Source organism: Lactuca serriola, chromosome 8 (assembly GCF_051521515.1).
Source record: "Lactuca serriola cultivar US96UC23 chromosome 8, Lser_US96UC23_V15, whole genome shotgun sequence".
NCBI lineage: Eukaryota > Viridiplantae > Streptophyta > Magnoliopsida > Asterales > Asteraceae > Lactuca > Lactuca serriola.
In genome coordinates, this window is record NC_136415.1 from 151,845,756 (window position 1) to 151,855,340 (window position 9,585).

The 9,585-nt window shown below is 38.5% G+C and overlaps 1 protein-coding gene across 1 annotated transcript; it reads left to right on the forward strand.

Moving 5' to 3' along the window:
• Positions 1–6,043: 6,043 nt before the first annotated feature.
• LOC145069219 (glutamate receptor 1.4-like) lies at positions 6,044–9,296 on the forward strand. Its single transcript, XM_079016169.1, has 5 exons — positions 6,044–6,304; positions 6,421–7,661; positions 7,770–8,079; positions 8,165–8,541; positions 8,785–9,296. The coding sequence occupies exons 1-5, from the start codon at positions 6,160–6,162 to the stop codon at positions 9,064–9,066; spliced, it is 2,355 nt and encodes a 784-aa protein (XP_078872295.1). The 5' UTR covers positions 6,044–6,159; the 3' UTR covers positions 9,067–9,296.
• The last annotated feature ends 289 nt before the right edge of the window (positions 9,297–9,585 follow it).

The window sequence follows — 9,585 nt, forward strand, 5'->3', positions numbered from 1 at the left end:
AGATATCCCCAAAATACCAACCACAAATACCATACACGCATATCATGCCACAACATATCTAATCACAGAACAGCCATGCACTTCGGGTCTACTGTGTGACTGGTCCGCCGCACCGGCCTACAGTCCACCTGGTCCACCCTCTGAGTCTATCCACATACATCGAGTCTGCAGTGTGATTGGTCCGCCCGCTCCCGGGCCTTCAATCCACCTGATCCACTCTCTGAGTCTACAGTATGACTAGTTCGCCCGCACCGGGCCTTCAGTCTGTCTGGTCCACTCTCCGAGCCTTCGACACGTCTGGTCCGCCCTTTCGGGGCCTGCAGCCTATCCGGACCGCTCGTTGGGCCTTCGGAACAACCGGTCCGCCCTGGGTATCTTGGCCTACAGCACACAGTAGGACCCGCCTCAACCCAACTCCAGTCCAAACAACCATGTGCACATATACATACAATCATATAGAAATTCACAGTCAACAAGCTGATCAAACAGATCACATAACATATCATCATCCTAACCAGGATACCGACCTAACAGGTCACTAGCATAACACCTCCCTATCTCTCAGGATACCGATCTCAATCAGGCCTCTAACATATACCATCCTAACTCTCAGGATGCAAACATATCACAGCAACAACATAACAACAACATAGCAACAACTACCCGGATCTCAATCCGATAAGGGCCGGCCTTGGTGCCTTAGACCCTGCTGATATAGTGAGGATAACTCACCTCGAAACTGCCGACTGAACAGATAACCCAAGCTGCTCCGATCACTGATACGATCTCCACCACTGGACAACCACCAATGCACTGAACTCAAAACAATAATCAACAATTACCAAAATGCCCCTGGAAACCACTGGTCAACCCTTGGTCAAAGACAAGGTCAAAGTCAACCCACGACTGACTCTACTCACCGAGTCAACCCGATGACTCGCCGAGTCCCCATGCTCAGAACTTCCCTCAATCTGCGACCTAACTCGCCGAGTCACCCCAAGACTCGCCAAGTCCAACAACTCTGAGTCCACTCGCACACAACTCACCGAGTCATCCCTTGACTCACCGATTCTTGACTCAACCAGAAAATATTGGGACTCTTCGATAAGACTCGCTGAGTCCAAGAACAGACTCGCCGAGTCTAAGGCTATCTTCAACCTACTCGTCGAGTTGTTCATACAACTCGCCGAGTTCCAGGCCATCTTCATCCAACTCGCCGAGTTGTTCTTCCAACTCATCGAGTTCCAGCTCATCTTCAAGCAACTCGTCGAGTACACCCATGTGACTTGCCGAGTACCACTGGTCTGAATCCATTCAGAAGCATTCCAGTCCATGCAATTGCTCCAAAACATAGATCTAGCCTCGTACAACTCATCCATCACGTAAAGTGGCAAACTTTACGTGAATCCAAAGAGATCTATGCATTTTGCACATTAGGGCTAAGGTTTGGGACATGATAGCTTCATCCAACACTCAACACAGGGACTTTCATGCATTCCAACTCTTCTCCATTCCAGATCTGAGGTAGAAACCTTAGATCTAACCTCTAAACTCCAACACATCCAAATATATGTTCTCTAATACCCCCAAAATGATGCATCTAGGAAATAGCAGCTCAAAAACGAGATAGTACCTCAAAAGAACGCCCCAACTGCAATGAAACTTGAATCCAAGCAAAGCCCCTTGCTCCAAGCCTCTTATTCTCTAAGATCTCTTCAACAACCACCTCTCCAAGCTCCAATTTGCTCAATAATGGGGTTTCTCCATGACTTTAGGGTTTCTGGGACTCAAGGGGGTGATAAGGAGGCTGGGGAGGAAACATAATGTTCTTTATATAGGGCTCAACCCCGAGAAGTAGGGTTTTCTCCACTCAGCACCTACTCGCCGAGTCCATCTCACTGACTCGTCGAGTCGGCTACTTAACACGCGACCAAGTCGCGACTCTACTCGCCGAGTCCATCCATGGACTCGCCGAGTCGCTTTTTCCCAAATTACTCTTTTAGCCCTTCAACTCTACTCTTGATATTTCGGGATGTTACACCTAGCCATGCAAAGGCTTAAAGCCAACGACTTTATAGGTTAAGACATCTTAGATTAGCCAGATGTGTGGTTCAGTTAGTTGTCTTAAAGGATTAAGACACTAACTTGGTGAAAGTAAAGGCACACGGAGTACGCCGGGCGTACTCCTGGCTACACACAACATAGCTTGATCCTTCCTCGATGAAAGTTGGCTTCGTTGTACGTCTAACATAAGGATTGGTACGCTCAGCTTACTCGCTAAGCGTTGACTTTTGTTGACTTTGACCCATGGTCAAAATTTAGGGTTTTGGACCATGAGAAGGGCAAAATGGTCCTTTTTCCCTTAGAAGGTTTAGCCGTGGCATTTAGACTCACGAGTGAGTTTTGACCTTAAACATTAATTAAGGTAATTATTTTGTTGACTAGGTAGAGTCTAGATCCGATAGCTCGGGTGTTAGATTTACGTGTCATCGGTATCAGGTGAGTCTCCTCACTTATTCTTACTTGTATGGTTGAATAGTTGTATTTATGATGACCAGTTGGGTCTAGTTGTTATGATTATGTTATGCTATTTATATGTAATTGAGGTTGTTGATAGCCAACCAGGGTTGTTGATAATCCATAGGGCATGCTGTTAGCTCATTGGGCCTTCTGATAGTCCCTAAGGTTGCTGATAACCAATAGTTATTTATTTTATGTTATGTTGTATGTGGTATCTTGGGGAACTCACTAAGCTTTGTGCTTACAGTTCTTGATTTATATGTGGCAGGTACTTCACAGGACCGCGGGAAGGCGAAGGTCTAATTGTACATACGCACTGGGAGATTTACTACTGCAACATGTTTATGAACTCTAATATTTGTGATACTGGTTGTTTGTGATAATTATGTAATTGACAACTTGGTTGTGAAACTCTGATTTTGGTAAATTAAAAATGAAAATTTTGGTCTAAAATTTGAGGTGTTATGATTTAGAGACACTAACCCCTTAGGGGTTTCTTTCATGTTGACTGTGAACCTACAGAAACCCTAGAAGCATGAAACCCTAGCCTCCTCTCATTTATTCAAAGGGCTTGGTGCATTAGAGTAAAATCTTGAAGGAGAAGCAAGTGTTCTTGGTGCAAAGAAGAAATATATAATAATCTTTCTTATATTCACATATTTATCTCTAAGTGATAAAGTGTTATCTTTTTTGGCTCTTTACTTCTAGATCTAGTGTTTTAACAATTTTGGTCATGTTTGGTCCCTTTTGTTATGTTCTTTCATGGAGTCTGGAAAACTCCAGTTTTGTGACTTGTTTGGATTCCTCTTCTGGACTTGTTGAGGTGAAAATAGTACATGCATAAGCTCTCTTTGGTCCTTGAAAGAAAGACCTAGCCCCTTTCGCTTTGTTTTTGGATCTAGGGTTTGTGTTGGGCATGTTTGGGTCTTGTATGTTAGTAAAGTTTGGATTTTTATCCATTATACACCTCCCAAGATGGTGTCTAGAAAGTAATATCCTAAAACTTAACAAATCAAGCACTATTTAGAAGTGGTTGAATCGCCCAATAGACGCGGCACGACCACTCCTTAGTTGTGACACAAAACTTAGGAAATATCACGACTATTTTAGATTGTGCGTTGATCTTTGGTACACGACGCACGAGCGTTGATTATTTATATCGGTTTGACTTTTTGTCAAACATTGGCGGACAATGAATTTTAATCCAAGGCTTGATCTATGTTTTGTATTGATTGTAAAGGTGTATCTAATGGTAAATTTAGGTGGTTTGTGCTAGTTGATTCATTTGTGGAGACTTGTGTGTGGTATTTGGATTGCTAGCTTCAGGTGAGTTTACTCGCTATATTATGTGTGACATTATATGTCCTTTTTGTGATAGGATGTTTGTGTAAACTGTAATACGATTGTGTGATTAGGGTCTTTTGTATGCTTATATGCGTGTTAGGTTGAGTCCGCATGATTGAAACAAACTTGTTGAGTGTGGCGTGTTATTTGTATTGTATGTGGTATCTTTGGGAACTCACTAAGTCTTGTGTGCTTACGGTTTAAGTTTAAATGTTTTAGGTGCTTCTAGCAACAAAGGAATGGCGTGACGTGGTTGCATTGCATCTGCTTTTGTGTTTTAGAGATTTACACACTCTCGATCTTATTATGACTATGAATATATGATTTTATGTTGTTTAAACAATTGGATGTTTACTCTTTGATGATGAAATTGATAAGGTTTCTTAGTTTTAAAAACAAAAAATTGGTTTGAATTTAGGACGGTAAAAAAAAGAAACTCAAATGCAATGAGCAATAAGATTCGGAATGCGGAAGAAGAATTCATTCAAAGAATCCAAAAGAAAAGCGAATGTGGAGTATAATCTTGCTCTGATACCATTTTACGTTAAAACAAAGAGATGAAAAAAAACTTGTTTTCTCTCATTAATCTTTTATGAAGCTACAAAAAGAAAATATATACAAAAGATTAAAATGCACCATAACTACTAACTTGCACCTAACTAATTTAACTAACTCTATAAATATGTGAAACAGCATAGTTTAAGCTCAACAACTTAATCTAACAAACTAAACAACTAACTGTCAAATATGTGAGTCCCAATGAAGAGGGAAGGGAAATTGCTCGATCAAGGTTAATTTTGAGAGAGGTAAAAACATGCTTTGATACCATGTTATTGTTTGTAACTTAGCTCCTTGCTTTCTCATTGGTTAATAACCTCCATTTTATACATGATTGTTCCTTTATATAGGGAAAAAATGCTTAACAATAAATACAACCATACTCTAATAATAATAATAATAATAATAATAATAATAATAATAATAATAATAATAATAGTATATATCTAACAACTTATGACTTGTTAAAAGAGTGGTGTTAATTTAGGAAGTACTTTATCATGCCTATACTCGATTAAGTAAGAGACTTTATTAATTATATATCTTAAATGGGAATGTGGTATGGCATTATGAAGACACTGATTTATATATGGATGAAATGTCAACTAAATAAGTTGAAATGGGTTGGCATGTTTAGTTCGAAGGTCAATGATGTTATTGTCAGGGAACTATCTCTATCTTAACCAACACTGCTGCTACTTTTAAAATCGTAGTCTTTTGGATATTAATTTAGATCCACAAATTCACTTTTAACTTATAATGGAAAAACGATTTCAAGAGTTCCTTTTGACGGTTAACGATGTTTTTGACTCTTAAAGAAATTCTAGATCCACCAAGCTGGGTTGTTCAAGTGGTTGGGATTTCCTCAAAATAACATAGAGATATACTGAGTTTGAATCTCAGACTTGGTATTGGAACGTAAAATATGAGGTGTCTTAATATGGTATGTGCTTGGTTTTCTATAATAACTATATATAGATTGGCTTCTTCAAGTGTTGATCATTTTTATTAGAGTGGCGGTTATTGTTTCACATTCTTGATTCTTGTAGATATATGGTTCTGTTTTATACATACATATTAAGCCACATGAACAAGCACCGAAGATATATATCCAAGTTATTTCATGTAATTTTCTTATGCTTTTACGTGTATATAGGAGGAGTATTTCAATGAATTCATGATAACATATGATCCACGTCTGTGACCTGAACTGAAGCTTTATGGTGACGCATAAAGATAATAAATGACTTCTAATAGTCTGCCAACCCTATTGATTATGCCAAGTTGCTCAGATTTCATGTCGTTTATTCTTTTGGTATTATCTTTTCCCAGCCAGATGCTTTAAGATATTATCAAGTGGACTGATTTCAACAAAATAAAACCCTAATATCTGCTGTGACTAGATTGACTTGGACTGCTTCCAGATTCCCTTTGCATGTTCTAATTGTCAACTTATTAATTATCATATCAAAATACTACCTTGTTGCTATTATAAGTACTCATACGTTACTAGTGCATTTTGCGCATCGTATGCTTGATATAGATGTGCAAGTCGTTCATAATTATAAGCAACTACCTGCAAATATGGTGCACATCGAGCAAAACAAGATTAGCCTTTGCCTTCTAATACTGTCGTGCTTTTTAAACCATGCATTATGTGCACACTCCATTTCATCACAAAACCAAAACATAAACATAAATAATGATATATTAATAGGCGTGGGAATCATTCTAGATATGGAGTCACCGATGGGGAAGGCCATTCACAGTTGCATTACCATGGCGATATCTGATTTTTATGCTCTTCGTCAAAGCTATAAAACAAGGATAGTTATTCACACTAGGGACTCCGAGGGAGACCCAGATAAAGCTCTTTCAGCTGGTACCTACGCTCTCTATCTAGTTTACTTCTTTCAACTCTCATTTTGATATAGACATCTAGACTATACTAATTTATGTTTTTTTAATTTGTTTCTTTTTAATTACTTGCCTGAGCAGTATATAATCTGCTTAAAAAAGCAAAGGTGCAAGCTATCATAGGCCCAGAAACGCATCTTCAGTCGAAGTTATTGTCCTTGGCTGCTGATAAAGCTGCAGTTCCTATATTTTCTTTTGCTAGTCCGTCTTCAAGGGAACACCCATACTTGTTCCAAATCAAACAAGACGAATCCAGTATGGCCAAAAGCATTGCTGCCCTTGTGAAATCATATAATTGGATGAATGTTATCTTTGTTCATGAGGATAACGATGATGGCACGGAGATCTTAAAATATCTGGCTGGGTCATTCCAAGAGAAAAACATCCGTATCAGTTATAGAAGTTCCATTTCTGCCTCAGCCACGTATGATAGCATCACCCAAGATTTGCGTAAGATCATGACGTTTCATACAGCTGTAATTATCATACATGTGTCTCCTGCACTAGCATCTAGCCTTATCTTAAATGCAAAAAGGTTAGGAATGGTTAGTGAAGGATATGCATGGATTTTAACTGAAAAAACAGTTGACCTCTTGCGATCAACAAACTTTACTGTCATTGAGTCGTCACAAGGTGCACTAGGTTTTAGGTCGTATGTTCAACCATCAGACAGACTGCATAGCTTAACAACAAAATGGCACAATTTCTTTTACAGAAATAATTTCACCTCAATAACAAAAGAAGTGCCTGTGCCTGCGTTATGGGCATACGATACAATTTGGGCCCTTGCGGAGTCTGTAGAGAAGGTTGGAGTCCCACATAATGGTTCTATGCTTTTACATGAAGTTTTGAAAATCAGATTTAAGGGTATAAGTGGTGATTTTAAGCTTAGTGAAGGAAAAGTATTATCCAATGGATATGAGATTATGAATGCGGTAGACAATGGTGAGAGGAGAGTAGGATATTGGACATTATCAGAAGGGATTAGGAGAGCACACCCGCATATTAACATCGACCGTTTATATCCTAGTCTAGGTTCTGAAGCTGTTGTCTGGCCCGGAGGGTCTACAACTACTCCAAAAGGATGGGTGTTACGAGCAACTCCCAGTAACAGGTTAAAAATTGGTGTTCTGAAGACTAAAAACTTTAGGTATTTCATGGATGTAGAACATGATGTTAAGAAAAATGTCACAACTGCCACTGGGTTCTCCATGGATGTATTTAATACTTGCATTCGTGCATTGCCATATGAAGTGCCATACACATTCATTTCATTTGAGAATTGCACTTACGACGATCTTGTGCAGAAGGTGTACAATGAGGTATATATATATATATATGTTTGTTTCTGACTACAAATTTAACATGAAACATATGATTTACATGGAAAGACAGCTAATATTCTAGTCTATGGATTTGCTTCCTGACAGGAAATTGATGCAGTCGTAGGTGATTCAACAATTTTGGCCAACAGATCTGAGTATGTTGACTTTACAGCGACTTACACTGACTTGGGTGTAGGAACACTAGCCAGAATCAAGAAGAAAGACATATGGTTCTTCTTGAGGCCGCTGATGGACATTTATCTATGGCTAGTTGCTATTGGTTCTCTTATCTTCAATGGCTTCATTGTTTGGGCTATCGAACGTATGAATCCAGATTCCAATGGTTCAACAACTCAGCAAAATGGAAGACTACTATCCGGCTGGACCTTTCTATTGACCATTTTATTTGTTCAAAGTTCTCCCTCTTTCTCTCTAAGATGCTTTTACTCTCTGAAATAAAATTCATAAAGATCTCACGGTGATTTGTATTTGTATTGTAGGAGATAACCTTTCGAGGAATCTGTCAAAATTTGTAATGTTCGTCTGGTTCATTGTGGTGCTTATCTTGTTCACGGGCTACGATGCCTTTTTGACTTCACAGTTGACAGTAGAGCAATTTGAATCGGCAACAAAGGGAGGACTTGTGGGGTTTCATGGAGGCGATTTTATGAAAGGAGTGACTGTCAACAACATGCACTTTGAAAACTGGAAGCACAGTCCATACTACTCATACCAGGATTATGCTCATGCTTTATCAGAAGATGGTGATGCTGATGCCATTGTTGATGAAATTCCATACATCAAGATGTTTCTTAGCAGGTACTCTGGTGATTATGGCTTGGTCTCCTCTCAACCTATCACTTCTGGTTTTGCCTTTGTAAGTACCCCTTCCTCTTCATCACTTCCCCATGCATTATTACATAACAAAGTAATTGGTGGTTTTGTCATTGATTGCATGATGTTCGGATTTTTTTCTTTATAGCAAAGAGTGTTTCAGATGTATAAAAAACACTTTAAAAACAGACATAACTTTACATTTTTCTTAGTAGCTAGCACATGAATTACAAGCGTGTTTCATATTTTGTCATATACGCCCATGGTTGACATGTATCTTATTCAGATATTCCAAAAAGGTTCGCCGCTTGTTGAAGACGTGTCAAGAGAAATCGCCAGGATAAGATTAGACGGAACTCTAGGAAGTTTGGAAAACAAGTGGTATGAGAATCGAATGTCTCTTCCTTCCAGAAATTCTACAATTCCCCACGCCGTGACGCTTGACAAATTTGGTGGTTTATTTATTATTAGTGCGGTCACTTCTACTCTAACCTTTATGGTCTCTTTAGGTTACCTAATTTGTACTAGATTCCACCAGTTCCAACAAATGTTAGCCCAATTCCGGTGATTTGATGACTACTATGTTTTTTACTCTTTTTTTTTTTTTTTTTTTTTAATAAATGCCTTGGGAGAAATGCTAATTTTGATTTAGCAATTGATGTTTCAGAAGGTTGTTAATTGATTTTTTGTTGGATTGAATAAAATCTTGAGTTGGTTGGGCTCTCTAAAACATGTATAGAACTCATTAGTTGCAAATGTTATTTGGAATAAGAATGTTTGTGTTGTGTTGGTACAAAATCATTGGAGCGAGTTTTGTGTGTGTAATCGTGTTATTTCTTTATACCGTTCACTTACATTCTTATTTAGGCCATTCAGTTACCCTATATCGTGAACCAACATGTCTCATGTAACATCCCTTTTGGGTTGGAAATTTGCCCATTTTTGGTAAAAAAAATGGAAAATTAAATTATAAATAAATAACTAGTTTAGAATAGTTAAAGATTATATATAAATCATCCTAATATTATTTATTACACTTTGTCGGGTCGATTAAGTCCTTATTTCAATTGTGAAGGGGTCAGCTGGT

Excerpts from the sequence above, each read along its gene's own strand:
- LOC145069219 (XM_079016169.1), top strand. The coding sequence starts at position 6,160 with ATGGAGTCACCGATGGGGAAGGCCATTCACAGTTGCATTACCATGGCG. Across the intron at positions 7,662-7,769 it reads TGCAGAAGGTGTACAATGAG|GAAATTGATGCAGTCGTAGG; the intron begins GTATATATATAT and ends GCTTCCTGACAG. Across the intron at positions 8,542-8,784 it reads TCACTTCTGGTTTTGCCTTT|ATATTCCAAAAAGGTTCGCC; the intron begins GTAAGTACCCCT and ends TATCTTATTCAG.